This window comes from Hypanus sabinus, chromosome 29 (genome assembly GCF_030144855.1).
Source record: "Hypanus sabinus isolate sHypSab1 chromosome 29, sHypSab1.hap1, whole genome shotgun sequence".
NCBI classification, from domain to species: Eukaryota; Metazoa; Chordata; class Chondrichthyes; order Myliobatiformes; family Dasyatidae; genus Hypanus; species Hypanus sabinus.
This window is the reverse complement of record NC_082734.1, coordinates 1,735,532-1,751,497: the sequence shown is the minus strand read 5'-3', so window position 1 is coordinate 1,751,497 and position 15,966 is coordinate 1,735,532. Positions and strand designations below refer to the sequence as shown.

At 52.1% G+C, this 15,966-nt stretch overlaps 1 protein-coding gene across 4 annotated transcripts in view; it reads left to right on the top strand.

The window, feature by feature from the left end:
• Nucleotides 1-4,677: 4,677 nt before the first annotated feature.
• LOC132382867 (sarcoplasmic/endoplasmic reticulum calcium ATPase 1) overlaps nt 4,678-15,966 on the top strand; it is a 111,617-nt gene continuing 100,328 nt past the window's right edge. For all 4 annotated transcript variants that reach the window (XR_009508485.1, XM_059953346.1, XM_059953345.1 and 1 more), the window contains exons 1-4: nt 4,678-5,436; nt 5,770-5,852; nt 14,039-14,143; nt 15,318-15,456. Coding sequence is in view for 3 of the 4 variants with exons in the window: in XM_059953346.1 (XP_059809329.1) it covers nt 5,064-5,436; nt 5,770-5,852; nt 14,039-14,143; nt 15,318-15,456 (700 nt within the window). In the remaining variant the exon portion in view is untranslated. The remainder of the gene's footprint in view (nt 5,437-5,769; nt 5,853-14,038; nt 14,144-15,317; nt 15,457-15,966) is intronic.

Sequence of the window (15,966 nt, the reverse complement as noted above, 5' to 3'; positions counted from 1 at the left end):
ATTTACAGGGGGTCCTGGAGAGTGTGTCGGTATTCACAGGGGTCCTGGGGAGTGTGTCGGTATTCACAGGGGTCCTGGAGAGTGTGTCACTATTTACAGGGGGTCCTGGGGAGTGTGTCGGTATTCACAGGGTTCCTGGGGAGTGTGTCACTATTTACAGGGGGTCCTGGGGAGTGTGTCAGTATTCACAGGTGTCCCGGGGAGTGTGTCAGTATTCACAGCTGTCCCGGGGAGTGTGTCAGGATTTACAGGGGTTCCTGTGGTGTGTGTCGGTATTCACAGAGCGTCCTGGGTGTGTGTCAGTATTTTCAAGGGTCCTGGGGAGTGTGTCAGTATTTACAGGGGTCCTGGGGAGTGTGTCAGTATTTTCAAGGGTCCTGGGGAGTGTGCCAGTATTTACAGGGTTCCTGGGGAATGTGTTTGCATTTACAGGGGTCCCGGGGAGTGTGTCGGTATTCACAGGGGTCCTGGGGAGTGTGTCGGTATTCACAGGGGTCCTGGAGAGTGTGTCACTATTTACAGGGGGTCCTGGGGAGTGTGTCGGTATTCACAGGGTTCCTGGGGAGTGTGTCAGTATTCACAGGAGGTCCCGGGGAGTGTGTCGGTATTCACAGGGGGTCCCGGGGAGAGTGTCGGTATTGACAGGGGGTCCCGGGGTGTGTGTCGGTATTCACAGGGGTCCTGGGGAGTGTGTCGGTATTCACAGGGGTCCCGGGCAGTGTGTCAGTATTCACAGGGGTCCTGAGGAATGTGTCAGGATTTACAGGGGTCCTGAGGAGTGTGTCAGTATTCAAGTCAGCCCTGTGAGTGTGTCGGTATTCACAGGGGGTCCGGGGTGTGTATCAGTATTCACAGTGGTCCTGGGCGTGTGTCAGTATTCACAGGGTGTCCTGGGAGTTTGTCAGGATTAACTGGTGGTCCTGGGGAGTGTGTTGGTATTCACAGGGATCCCGGGGAGTGTGAAAGTATTCACTAGGGTCCCGGATAGTGTGTCAGTATTCACAGGGGGTCCTGTGGAGTGTGTCAGTATTCACGTCAGTCCTGTGAGTGTGTCGGTATTCACAGGGGTCCTGGGGCGTGTATCAGGATTTACAAGAGTACCTTGGCAGTGTGTTGCTATTTACAGGGGGTCCTGGGCAGTGTGTTGTTATTTACAGGGGTCCCGCGGAGTGTGTCAGTATTCACAGGGGTTCTGGGGAGTGTGTCAGGATTTACAGGGTGTCCCAGGGAGTGTGTCAGTATTCACAGGGGACCTGGGGAGTGTGCCAGTATTTACAGGGGTACAGGGGAGTGTGTCAGTATTCACAGGAGGTCCCGGGGAGAGTGTCTGTATTTACAGGGGTCCAGGAGAGTTTGTCGGTATTTTTAGGGGTCCAGGGGAGTGTGTCAGGATTTACAGGGGTCCTGGGGAGTGTGTCAGTATTCACAAGGCTCCCAGAGAGTGTGTAAGTATTCTCAGGGGACCTGGTGAGTGTGTCAGTATTCACAAGGCTCCCAGAGAGTGTGTAAGTATTCTCAGGGGACCTGGTGAGTGTGTCAGTATTTACAGGTGGTCCTGGGGAGTGTGTCAGTATTCAAGTCAGCCCTGTGAGTGTGTAGGTATTCACAGGGGGTCCGGGGTGTGTATCAGTATTCACAGTGGTCCTGGGCGTGTGTCAGGATTAACAGGTGGTCCTGGGGAGTGTGTCGGTATTCACAGGGATCCCGGGGAGTGTGAAAGTATTCACTAGGGTCCCGGATAGTGTGTCAGTATTCACAGGGGGTCCTGTGAGTGTGTCGGTATTCACAGGGGTTCCTGTGAGTGTGTCGGTATTCACATGGGTTCTGGGTGTGTGTCAGTATTCACAGGGGTCCTGGGGAGTGTGTCAGTATTCACAGGGGTCCTGGGGCGTGTATCAGGATTTACAGGAGGACCTTGGCAGTGTGTTGCTATTTACAGGGGGTCCTGGGCAGTGTGTTGTTATTTACAGGGGTCCCGCGGAGTGTGTCAATATTCACAGGGGTTCTGGGGAGTGTGTCAGAATTTACAGGGTGTCCCAGGGAGTATGTCAGTATTCACAGGGGTCCTGGGGAGTGTGACAGGATTTACAGGGGGTCCTGGGGAGTATGTCGGTATTTACAGTGCGTCCTGGGGAGTGTGTTGGTATTCACAGGGGTCCCGGGGAGTATCAGTATCCGCAGATGTCACTGGGGAGTGGTTTGGTATTTACAGTGGTCCTGGGGAGTGTGTCAGGATTTACAGGGGGTCCTGGGGAGTGTGTCGGTATTCACAGGGGTCCCGGGGAGTGTGTCGGTATTCACAGGGGTCCTGGAGAGTGTGTCACTATTTACAGGGTGTCCTGGGGAGTGTGTCGGTATTCACAGGAGGTCCCGGGGAGTGTGTCGGTATTCACAGGGGGTCCCGGGGAGAGTGTCGGTATTTACAGGGGGTCCCGGGGTGTGTGTCAGCATTCACTGGGGACCTGGGGAGTGTGTCGGTATTTACAGGGGTCCTGGGGAGTGTGTTGGGATTTACAGGGGTCCTGTGGAGTGTGTCAGTATTCACAGGGGTCCTGGGGAGTGTGTCAGTATTCACAGTGGGTCCTGGGGAGAGTGTCCGTATTCACAGGGGTCCGGGGACTGTGTCTATGTTCACAGTCGTCCCAGGGAGCGCCAAATCCAATTGTACTCTCCCACTCCCACATTGTAATTTGTCCTCTACTGTGCCTATTGCCTTGTTTATTTATTATTGTTCTGCCCTGCACTGGTTTGTGCACTTTATGTTGTCCTGTGCAGGTCTTTATGTTGTTTTACGAAGTCTAGTGTAGACTTGTGCTGTCTCACATAGTCTAGTGTAGTTTTGTGATGATTCATGTAACACCTTGGTCCTGGAGGAACGTTGTTGCATTTTTACTGTGTACTGTACCAGCAGTTTATGGTCTAACTGACAAGAAAAACAACTTGAACTTACCCCTTCCCTCACTCTTACTGCTCCCCTTTTTTTCTCTCCCCCTCTCCCTCCCCTCTGCCTCTCTCTACCCCTCTCCTCTCATTACCCATCCTCTTATTCCTTCCCTTCCTCTCTCCCTCTCCCACACTGTTTCTCCTAATCCCCCTCTCGCACATACTTGCACTCATCCACACACACACACACACACATTCTCTCTCTCACACACACACACTCTCTCACACACACACTCTCTCTCTCTCACACACACACACTCTCTCACACACTCACACACACACACACACACACATTCTCTCTCTCACACACACACACTCTCTCTCTCTCACACACACACACACACACTGTCTCTCTCACACACACACTCTCTCTCTCACACACACACACACTGTCTCTCTCACACACACACTCTCTCTCACACACACTCACACACACACACACACACACACACACACACACACACACACACACACACACACACACACACACCTGCTCTGAAGCTGTTAACATGATTTAGAGGGGATGAGTGTGCTGCTTGTTCTCACACCTCCTCACATTTCAGTGGCCTATGTCTTTAACACCTGTACAGACCACTCGGAAATCTGCATGAATCTCTCCCACCGTCCACCTCCCTCTCTCCCACTGCCCTGCTGCTCCTTCATTCCCTCCCTCTCTCCCTCTCCCCCTTGCCTCCCTCTCAACCACTCCCTTCCCTCCTCTCCTCCATCTCTCCCTTCCCTCCCCACTTGCCTCCCTCTTCTTCCCTTTTCTCTCCCATTTCCTTCCCTGTTTCACTCCCTCCCCTGCCTTTCCCTCTCCTCCCTTTTGCACTCCCACTCCCTTCCCTCTCCCACACACTCCTTTTCCTGTCCTCTTCTTCTCCCACTCTTCCCCTCTCCCTCTCCCCTTCTCTCTATTTCCCTCCACTCTCTCTATTTTTCTCCCTGTCCCTACCCTCTCTCTCCCTTACCTCACTGGCCTCTTCCCCTTCCCCTTCTCTCCCCTTATCCATCTCTCACCCTCTCCCCCTTCCCTACTCTTACCATTTCTCTCCTTGTCCCTCTCTTCACCCCTCTCCTTCCCTTTTCTGCTCTGCCTCTATCTCTCCCTCCCACTCCATTTTGCCCCCTCTCTCTTTCCACTTACATTTCTGTCCCCATTCCCTGTCTGTTTCTTCCTCTCCCTTTCTCTCTCCCTTTCTGTCTCTCTACCCCTCTCTCTCACCCTCCATCCCTCCCTCCCTCTTTCCATCTGTTTTTCTATCCACTCCTAGTCTCTCTCTCTTTCTCTCTCCCCTCCTGCTCTCTCCATTTTGGCCCCTCTCCCTTTCTCTTTCCCTACCATATTGCCCCACATTCCCTGTCTCTCTCTCTCTCTCTCTCTCTCTCTCTCTCTCTCTCTCTCTCTCTCTCTCTCTCTCTCCCTCCTCTCTCCCCCTCTCTCCCCCTCTCTCTCTCCTCTCCTCTCCTCTCCTCTCCCTCCCCTCTCCCTCCCTTTCCCAGCCTCCTGAGAGTATTTCCTTCATTTGCCACAGCGTGCCAGGGCATTTCTCACACCTTGAGATCAAGCAGAGGGTATGCTGAGACAGCCGATCGTCTTGAGCTACTTTCCCTCCCTTCCTCCCCTCCCCTCTACACTCGCAGAGAAAATATTTTTTCCCTACTAGCTGTCTAGCTGTCACTCAATCTACAGCAGCTGGGGGGGGGGGGTGTTGTAGGGGGAAGTCAGCGGGGGCAGAGAGAAGGACGGAGGGGTGTGTCCTCTCCTTGTTTGGCGAAGAGAGCACTTGCCCAGGTTCCCAGATGCTCAGAAGGAGGTTGACCCGCCCCTCTCACTCCCACGTGACGGAGATCTCCATCCCACCTCTAACACACTGCCCCCTCCCACCCAACCCTCTCGTTTCCTCCACCTCCTCGCCCTTTAAGCTCAGCAGCCCGACCCAGAAGGAGCCAGTTCTCGCGGATCGCTCTCCCGGCGAGCAACAACACCCCCCCTCTCCCGAGCCGATACTGCCTCCCCCCTCCTGCCCCCTCTCCGCCTCAGAGAGCCTCTCTGTCTGTCTCTTCCCCCCTCTACCAGGAGCTCTCCCCCCACATCTCTGTCCCCACCCCCCCCCACCATGGAGAACGGACACACGAAGACCACCGAGGAGTGCGTCGCTTATTTCGGGGTCAATGAGCTGACCGGTCTCAGCCCAGAGCAGGTCAAGAAGAATTTCGACAAGTATGGCCCCAACGGTAAGAGAGTGGTGGGTGGTGGTGGTTTGCAGAGTCGTCTCGGATTCAGGAAGGGGGAAAGAATTGCTTGGGGTTGGGGAGAGGGTAAACAGCCAGCAGGAGGCTCCGGGCCGGATCGAATAGAGGGCAGCAAAGGCAGTGCAGGAGGGTTTGGAGGTGTTGCAGCAGTGATACCTGCTAACCTGTCTCTCTCTCTCTCTCTCTCTCTCTCTCCTTCTTCCCGCCATGGACCGACAGAGCTGCCCGCCGAGGAAGGTAAGCTCATTCACCTCCTTGTTCTCTCCCTCCCCTCTCTCTCTTGTCCCCTTCCTTGCCTCTCTCCCTTTCACAATTCCCTTTGTGCTTTCCTCTTCCCCTTCCTCTCTCCCCCTTTGACGCTCTTGCTCTCACTCATATACTCTACCTCTCTCCATCTGTCCTGCCTTGCCCTCTCACTTTCTCTCAATCTTCCGACCCCCTCTCTCCTCAGCTTTCACTCTCTATCTCCCCCTTCTCTCTCCCTCTCTGTCCCCTCCAACCTTTTCTCCTCTCTCTGTCTGTCTCTCCCCGGACCTGGACACATCTAACAACAGCTCCATCTCCTTTCAGGCAAATCGCTTTGGCAGCTGGTGGCCGAGCAGTTCGAGGACCTTTTGGTCAGGATTCTGCTCCTGGCAGCTTGTATCTCCTTTGTAAGTACAGAGTCTGCCAGTAAATTAGTTATGCACATCAGCTCCTCAATTTTACACACCCCTCCTGTCTCCATGACCCCCTCGCTCCATTACCCCTTCCTGTCTCAGTAAACTCTTCCTCCCCTGAGCTTCTCCATCTTCATGCCCCCTCCCTCCCCACATCCTTCCCAGTCTCAGTGACCCCTCCCTTCACTACTCACCTCACTGACTCAGTAACCTCCTATAGTCCTTCCAACTATTGTAACCCACTCCGGATCCCTGTCTCCCTTATTGCAGACTCCTGCTTGATCCAGCATGCCTTCAGCTGTCAAGCGACTCCCTCCCCTCCCTGCCCTGTCTCTTCCCCTCCCTACTTGAAGACACACTTAAACTTGACCTGAAACTTCAGGCTTAAAGTCACCTGTTGCCGAGATCTTCTTACCAAAGGCAGTATCAAGTTTGTGCAGTTAGAGCCCTTGCATGCATTTTCCAGGATACTGGGTGTTGTCTGCAATGCCTGGCGCGCACGTGTGTGTCTGCATCTGTGTGATATTCTGAGTGTGTGTGTCTTAATCTGAGTGTTTGTGTGTGCATCTGTGCATTTGAGTATGTGTCAGTGAGTGTGTGTGTACATGTGTATGAGTGTGTGTATGTGTGAGTGAATGTGTACATGAGTGAGTACGTGTGAGTGAATGTGTACATGAGTGTGTGTGTGAGTATGTAAGTGAGCATCTGTGTGGGGTGTGTATATGAGTGTGTGTGGTGTGTGTGTGTATATGAGTGTGTGGTGGTGGTGGTGGTGGTGTGTGTGTATATGAGTGTGTGGTGGTGGTGGTGGTGTGTGTGTGTGAGTGTGTGGTGGTGGTGGTGTGTGTGTGTGAGTGTGTGGTGGTGGTGTGTGTGTATATGAGTGTGTGGGGGTGTGTGTGTATATGAGTGTGTGGGGGTGTGTGTGTATATGAGTGTGTGGTGGTGGTGTGTGTGTGTATATGAGTGTGTGGTGGTGGTGTGTGTGTGTGTGTGGTGGTGGTGGTGTGTGTGTATATGAGTGTGTGGTGGTGGTGGTGGTGTGTGTGTGTGAGTGTGTGGTGGTGGTGGTGGTGGTGTGTGTGTATATGAGTGTGTGGTGGTGGTGGTGGTGTGTGTGTGTGAGTGTGTGGTGGTGGTGGTGTGTGTGTGTGAGTGTGTGGTGGTGGTGTGTGTGTATATGAGTGTGTGGGGGTGTGTGTGTATATGAGTGTGTGGGGGTGTGTGTGTATATGAGTGTGTGGTGGTGGTGTGTGTGTGTATATGAGTGTGTGGTGGTGGTGTGTGTGTGTGTGTGGTGGTGGTGGTGTGTGTGTATATGAGTGTGTGGTGGTGGTGGTGGTGTGTGTGTGAGTGTGTGGTGGTGGTGGTGTGTGTGTGTATATGAGTGTGTGGTGGTGGTGTGTGTGTGAGTGTGTGGTGGTGGTGGTGTGTGTGTATATGAGTGTGTGGTGGTGGTGGTGTGTGTGTGTGTGTGTGAGGGTGGTGGTGGTGTGTGTGTGTGTGTGAGGGTGGTGGTGGTGTGTGTGTGTGTGTGTGTGTGCACGCGCGCGCGCTGCACAATGCATCTGGTCAGGGTCACAGACCAGTACGAACTCAGGTCCTTTGGCCCAGCTGAGCCAGTTCATTATGTTTGGCCCGATTCCCTCTAAACCTTTTCTATCCATGGATCTGCCTGAGTGTCTCTTAAATGTTCTCAATGTGCCTGCGTCAATAGCTTCCTCTGGCAGCTCGTCCTATATATGACCATTCTGTGGGTGAAGAAGTTGCCCTTGGGTCCTAATTAAAGCTTTTTCTCCTCTCCTTAAATATATGTCCACTAGTTCTTGATTCCCCAACCAAGGAAAAAGACTGTCTGTACCCCTCAAGATTTTATCGCCCTCTGTAAGGTCATCCCTCAGCCTTCTACACTGCAAGTAATAGAACCCCAACCTGCCCAACTGCACTCTGTAACTCAGACCCCTGAGTCCCAGCATATCATCATAAAAGTTATCTGCACTTTTTCCAGTTCAATGGCATCTTTCCTATAGCAGGGCGACCAAAATCAAACACAATTCTCCAAGTGTAACCTCACTGGCGTCTTGTACAACTGCTGCATGACGTCCCAACTGCTGTACTCAGTGCCCTGACTGATGAAGATCATGTGCCAAATGCCTTCTTCACCGTCCTGTCTCCTCGTGATTGCACTTTGAACTATGTTCGGTCCCTCTGTTCTGCCCAGGGCCCTGCCATTCACTGTGACAGTCGGGTGCCATGTTGTATGCCAGAGAACACAGCAGGTCCTACAACATTCTATCTCACAAAGACATTGGCAATTCAGGACAGAGTTGGGGCAAGTTAAAGATTTTGTAAGGCAGTCAGTATTGTTTCATATGAGGGGTGTATGGACCACACACAACACACTGGATAAAGTGCCTTCTCAGAGGGTTTAGATAGTGTCTGGGGGATGGCATCATGCCACTGGGACCCAGCATTGGCCTGGTGGGGCAAATGCACTCCCAAGAAAGTGAGAGAGTGGGGAGGGGGGAAGAGACTGAGGGAGGGAGGAAGAGACTGGGAAAGTGTATGTGTGTGTAAAAGAGAGAGCGCTAGACCGACTGGGAGAGAGACTGGGAGCAAGAGAGACAGGGTGAGAACAGAGGGAGGATGGGAGCTAGAGACTGAGAGAGAGACAGAGGTGGAGAGAAGCACACAGATAGAGGCACAGAGATAGATAGTGAGGGAGACATAGTCACTGGATGAGGAGCATTATAGAAGACATTTGTGGCAGATGCAACTATAGGGATCAGCAGAAGACAGAGTAAAATAAAATTCTCTGAAAGGCTTTGTATTTGTGGTGGATGTGATGTATAGGGACCAGCAGAAGGCACTGGATTAAGTTCCTCACAGGAGGGTGGGTGGGTGTGTGTGTGTGTGTGTGTGTGTGTGTGTGTGTGTGTGTGTGTGTGTGTGTGTGTGTGTGTGTGTGTGTGTGTGTGTGTGTGTGTGTGTGTGTGTGTGTGTGTGTGTGTGTGTGTGCGTGTGTGTGTGTGCGTGTGCGTGTGCATGTGTGTGTGTGCGCGCGTGCATGCGTGTGCGGTATATGTGTGTGTGTTTGTGTGCGTGCGGTGTGTGTGCATGCATGCGTGAGTGCGGTGTGTGTGTGTGTGCATGCGTGCGTGAGTGCGGTGTGTGTGTGTGTGTGTCTGCGTGCGTGCGGTGTGTGTGTGGTATAGAGACCAGCAGTAGACATTGGATAAAGTTCTCCACAGGAGGCTTGTTTATGCAGTGGATGTGTATTATGGAGACCAGAAGAAGGCATTGGATAAAGTACCCCATGACAAACTTTTCTTCAGTATATGGACTGGTGCATTCACCTTACCTTTTAGGAAAAGGTTTGACCCAGCAGTCTCAGAGAAGGTGTTTATGCTTTGTAGAGATATCTGGCCTTAAGTGGGAAGTTGATGCTGGTTTTTCAGGTCACTCACCTCTCTCAGAGGGAGGGTGGGCAGAGGGGGAGGATGAGAATGCAGAGAAGTAAACAAGGCAGCTGTCCCTTGTCAATCATCCGGTTTTCTGGAACCCAACACCTCAAGGCATCCAGAGTTAGTGTGAGATCTTAGACATCTCATCTAAATCGGGAGCCGGTTCCTTTGTCCGTAGCTTGGGAGAGAGAGGAGGGTAGAGAGAGAACGAGAGAGAGTAAAAGAGAGAGGAGAGAGAGGGATTAGAAAAGCTGAAAAAGTGATCAAAAGACAGGAGAGGGAGGAGAAGAGAGGGCAGTGTCAGAGGAGTGAGAAAGAGGGAGTGGGTAAGAGAGAGGAGAGTGAGGGTGGGAGAAAGAGGGAGAGAGAGTGAGAAATCAGAACAGCAAGAGAGGGAGAGAGGGTGTGAAAGTGAGAGAGAGAGAGAGAGAGAGCATAAGAAAGGCAAAGGGGGAGAAAGAGTCTGAGAGATGGGGAGTGAGATAGGGTCAGAGAGTTAGATGGAAATGGCTAGAGACACTGAGAGATAAATATATTGAGAGAAGTTTAAAGAGAGATGGAGAAACAGAGAAAGAGGAACATCAGGTACTGCACGGGAGCAGCCATTGAGTCCCCATGTCTGTGCCAAATTTAACTGAGTCCCATCTCCCTCCATTCCCCGTGTCTGGTTAACAGCTTCATAAACGTCTCTTTTATATCTGCCATCACCATCACCCCTGAAAGCACATTCCAGGCAGAGTGAGAGAGAGAGAGAGAGAGTGTGAGAGAGATTGTTTGTGAGTATGTGTGTGAGAGAGTGTGTTACAGAGGAAGTGAGTGAGAGAGTAAGAGAGACACTGTGAGAGTGTTAGGCATGGGAAGAGTGGACAGCGAGCACCTTTCTCCGGGGTGGAACTGTCTAATACAGGAGCGCTTAATTTTAAGGTAATTGGTGTAATAGGGGGGATATCAGAGGTAGGTACCTTTACACAGAGAGTGGCAAGTGCGTGAAATGCGCTGTCGAGGGTTGTGGAGGAGGCCGATACATCAGAGATATCTGAGGGACACTTAGACACATGGATGAAAGGAAATGGAGGGTTATTGGGAGGGAAGGGTTAGACTGATCGCACTGTAGGTTAAATGTCCATGCCACGTCTTGGGTTGAAGATCCTGCACTGTTCTGTGTTCTATGAGAGAGAAAGAGAGTGAGAGAGGATAGCAAGGGGTAGATGGAAAAACAGTGAGAGAAGGAGAGAACGAATGTTGGGAGCCATAATAGGAAGGATGGAAGGGAGAAGAGGCCTGTATCTGCACCACTGAACTCAGCAGTCAAAGGCAAAGGCTCACCCTCCTGGCACAGCAATAGTGCTGTTGATGTTGGCTTGACTAACAATGATTACTGTGTCTGACCCTGGGACTGTATGACAGAACGGTGAGGAGAGAGCTTCACTCTGTGTCTGACCCCAGGAGTGTGTGATGGGATGGTGTGGAGGGAGTTTCACACTGTGTCTGACCCCGGGAGTGTGTGATGGGACGGTGAGGAGAGAGCTTCGCTCAGTATCTGACCCCGGGAGTGTGTGATGGGACGGTGTGGAGGGAGCTTCACTCTGTGTCTGACCCCGGAAGTGTGTGAGGGGACGGTGTGGAGGGAGCTTCACTCTGTGTCTGACCCCGGGAGTGTGTGATGGGACGGTGTGGAGGGAGCTTCACTCTGTCTGACCCTGGGAGTGTGTGATGGGACGGTGTGGAGGGAGTTTCACTCTGTGTCTGACCCGGGGAGTGTGTGAGGGGATGGTGTGGAGGGAGATTCACTCTGTGTCTGGCCCCAGGAGTGAGTGATGGGACAGTGTGGAGGGAGTTTCACTCTGTGTCTGACCCCGGGAGTGTGAGGAGGTAGCTTCACTCTCCCATGGCGCTCCCTCCCCACCTCTCCTTGCAGCCAGAGTCTCTGAAAACACTGCTGAGGACAGCAATGTTCCAGCAGGAAGTTTTCCGTCTTGGCGGTGACCTTTGAGAGTCAGAATTCTCCGCACTGCCTATGGGATCTAAAGTTACTCATCCAGGGTCTTGATTTCCCCAGGTTCTGGCACCTTGCTTGAATTCCAGTGTACTCCTTGTTAGAAGGGAGGGCGGTGGGAAGGGTTGTGGGGGGAGGAGGGAGGGGAAGGGAAGGAACAGCTGCTAAGGAAGTCACCAAGGCAGCTGAGAGCTCAGGCTTGTATGGGGGGACTTACCAAACAGAGTTTATCAACAGGCTGGAGGGGAAAAATCCAAAGAATGTTTGGCATCTGGGGAGAGATAGAAGGAGAAAGAGTTAGAGATGGAGAAGAGAAAGGGAGAGAGGGGAGAGACATAAAGGAGAGAGAGGAGAAAAGTGAGAGGGAAGGGAGAATGTGGGAGGAAGGGGAAGTATGAGGTGTGGGAGGAGGGAGGGGAAGAAGGGAGAATGATGAGGATAAAAGAGGAAAAAGTTTGCAGAGATGGGGCAGAGAGGGTTGAGAGACTGGGGCAGAGAGGGGTGAGAGACTGGGGCAGAGAGGGATGAGAGATGGGGCAGAGAGTGAGAGAGATGGGGCAGAGAGGGATGAGAGATGGGGCAGAGAGGGGTGAGAGACTGAGGCAGAGTGGGATGAGAGATGGGGCAGAGAGTGAGAGAGATGGGGCAGAGAGGGATGAGAGATGGGGCAGAGAGTGAGAGAGATGGGGCAGAGAGGGGTGAGAGAGAGGATATAGTGATAGGCTAGGGGAGAAAGTGTGCAGAGATGGGGCAGACGGGTGAGAGACTGGGGCAGACAGGGATGAGAGATGGAGCAGACGGGTGAGAGATGGGGCAGAGAGTGAGAGAGATGGGGCAGAGAGGGGTGAGAGACTGAGGCAGAGTGGGATGAGAGATGGGGCAGAGAGTGAGAGAGATGGGGCAGAGAGGGATGAGAGATGGGGCAGAGAGTGAGAGAGATGGGGCAGAGAGGGGTGAGAGAGAGGATATAGTGATAGGCTAGGGGAGAAAGTGTGCAGAGATGGTGCAGATGGGTGAGAGACTGGGGCAGACAGGGATGAGAGATGGAGCAGACGGGTGAGAGATGGGGCAGAGAGTGAGAGAGATTGGGCAGAGAGGAGTGAGAGAGAGAGAGAGGATATAGTGATAGGCTAGGGGGAGAAAGGGAGAGTCAGAATAGGAACGAGAGAAAGAGACAGACAGGAACAAGAGAGGGAGAGAAACAGGCAGACAGCATTTAGGAAAAAGACAGGTGCAGAGGAAGGGTGATTACGTATGGATGGAGACATGAACAGAGAAGGACAGAGATAGGCAGACAGAGGGTGGGGTGGGTGTTCCATTCAGAGATTATGGCCTGTAGAATAGACTTAACCTACTTCTAGATTAATCAAACCCTTCCTTCCTACACACCCTCCATTCTTTTTTCATTCATGTGCCTCTTAAATGCCCCTCTACCACCCCAGCAGTATTCTGCATACCCACCACCCTTTGTGTAAAAATAAACACCTGTTCCATCCCCCCAAACTTTCCTTCAGTCACTTTAAAATAATTATGCCCCCTTGTGTTAGTTATTTCCATCCAAGGAAGAAAGGTCTTTGGCTGTCTACTCTACCTATGCCTCTTATTACCTTATATATCATCTCTCATCCTCCTTTTCTCCAAAGAGAAAAGCCCTAGTGTACTTTACCTTTCCTCATCAACACATGCTCTCTAATCCTGGCAGCATCCTGGTAAATCTCCTCTGTACTCTCTCTAAAGCTTCCACATCCTTACTGTAATGAGGCGACCAGAACTGAGCACAATATTCCAAGTGTGGTACAAGCAGCATTTTATAGAGCTGCAACTTTACCTTGCAGCTTTTGAACTCAGTCACCCAACACACCGTCTACCTTCTTAACAATCCTATCAATTTGCACATCAACTCTGAGGGATCTACAGACGTGGGTCCCAGCACTGCTGCATCCTGCCGTTAATCCTCTCCCTTGTCTTCAAGTTCAGTCTTTCACCGTGAATGACATCACACTTCTCCTGAGTTCCAACCACTCACCAGAGAGAAAGAGAAATCTCCCCTCACCCTGCTCCTGTCCCTCTGTCCAAAATGGGCCACCTTTGTCCCCACTCCCCATTCTGACCACCAAAGCCGTTCCAAGTACAGTCTGGTAAAACTCACTCCACAACGGCTCCCTTCCCTCGGCTGGGAGACCGGGAATGTCCATGAGATGTGGTCCCCCTCCACCCATCTATAACCTCACTGCTTCAGTGTTCAATCCGACACCGTGGTGACCGAGAATATGCCCTTTGCCTTCCCAGTTCCTTGTGTATGCCCATACTAACTCCTCTGAGCAACCATGTGTAATTAAATGCGGAGTGACCACAGAACAATTAAACTCTAAAAGTGAGCCTACAGCAATTATCTGCGGAATCATAGTTAGTGCGATGCTACTACAGATTGGGGCCGAGGTTTGGAACTCCGGCGTCCTCTCATGTTTCTCGTTTGCGCGTGGGTTTCCTCCGGATGCTCCAGTTTCCTCCCGCAGTCCAAAGATGTATTGGTTAGTAGTTTAATCGGTCATTGTAAATTGACCTGTGATTAGGCGAGGGTAAAATCGGTGGGTTGCTGGGTGGGGCAGCTGGTTAGGCTGGAGGGTCTGTTGCACACCGAGGAAGGAGAGAACGATTGCTGTGACTGATGTTTACTGGACTTTCAGGATTCTCAATCAGTGTTCATCCTCCACCCACAGGTCCTGGCGTGGTTTGAGGAGGGAGAGGAGACAATCACGGCTTTCGTCGAACCCTTTGTGATCCTGCTGATTCTCATTGCCAACGCAGTGGTCGGAGTTTGGCAGGTAAAGACTGGTGGGATTTGACGAGGGGATTTTCCACTGTCCCATTCCTCACCATCGAATCTACCCCAACTCTGCTAAATGTTACCAATGCACTCAGATTCTGGCAAATTCCCAACCATTCCCCATCCTAATGAATCCCAGTATCTCTGTCCCAATATTTTCCACCCCATCCCAACAGGAAACAACCTCTCCCTATCCCAATTTCTCCCACCCTGTCCCACCTCAGACCCAGTATCTCCACATCCCAATATCATTCCCTCATCTGAACTGGCAACAGCCTCTCTTCATCCCAATGTCTCCCCTCTTGCCCCTACATGGAGAGTCTCCCCATCCCAATATCCACCACCCCATCCCAACTGGGAACAGCCTCTCTCCATCCCAACATCTCCCACCCTGTACCAACTGAAATCCAGTATCTCCACATCCCAATATCACTCCCACATCCTAACTGGAAACTGCTTCTTTCCATCCTAATATGTCCCACCCTGTTCCAACAAAAAGAATCTCCCCCCATCTATCACCTCATCCCAACTGTGACTAACCTCTCAATACATCTTATCCTGTCCCAACTGAATCAACCCCATCCCAATATTTCCCACCATGTTCCTACTGGGATTGAACCATATCTTCCCTACCCTGTCCCAACTGGGACTAACCTCTTGCCATCTCAATATCTCCCATCCCAACCCAACTGGAAGCAACCTCTCCTCATCCCATTGTCTCCCACCCCGTCCCAACTATCCAAACTGGGTTCAACCTTTCCCCTTCACTATATCTCTCACCCTGTCCCAACTGGAGTCATCCATTCTCCATCCTAATATCTCCTACACCTCCCCAACTGGGACTGCCTCATTCACATTCTAATATCACTTTATTCCAATATCTCCAGCTTGTCCCAAGTAGGTACAAACTCTCCTCATCCCAATATCTCTTTCCACGGCCCAAAATCTGCCATACCACCTCAACTGAGACTAGACCATCCCCATCCCAATATGACCTATACGAGACTAACCATTCCCTATTCCAAAATCTGCCACACCTTTCCAAATGAGCTAACCCTTCCCAATTCCGATATCTCCCACCCTCTCCCCGACTCTTGCCTACTCCCTTGCCTTATCGTTCTGCCTGCCTGCCTCCAGCCCTGACCCATCACTCGATTCTCCCTCTACCCCAGGAGAGGAATGCAGAGGATGCCATTGAGGCTCTGAAGGAATATGAACCGGAGATGGGGAAGGTCTATCGGACAGACAAAAAGCTTGTCCAGAGGATCAAGGCTCGGGAGATCGTCCCTGGGGACATTGTGGAGGTAGCAGGTGAGCAGGGTAGTTAGGGGAGTCTTCCCTGGACGGGGTGAGTTCATGTACCCATCATCCACCATACTGCCTGACCCCACCTGCGGGTCAGCAACGTGATGGGTGGGTGACGATGCAGGAAGGGGTGTAGGAGGGGGTGTGGTGACAGAGACAGGGAGGGGTGTAGGAGAGGGAGGGATGTAGGAGAGGGAGAGGTGATAGAGACAGGGAGGGGTGTAGGAGAGGGAGAGGTGATAGAGACAGGGAGGGGTGTAGGAGAGGGAGAGGTGATAGAGACAGGGAGGGGTGTAGGAGAGGGAGGGATGAGGGAGAGGGTGGGGTGACAGAGACAGGGAGGGGTGTAGGAGGGGTGAGGTGCTGATGCAGGGAGGAGTGTAGGAGAGGGAGAGGTGATAGAGACAGGGAGGGGTGTAGGAGAGGGAGAGGTGATAGAGACAGGGAGGGGTGTAAGAGGGAGTGGGATGACAGAGGGAGGGATGTAGGAGAGGGTGGGATGACAGAGACAGGGAG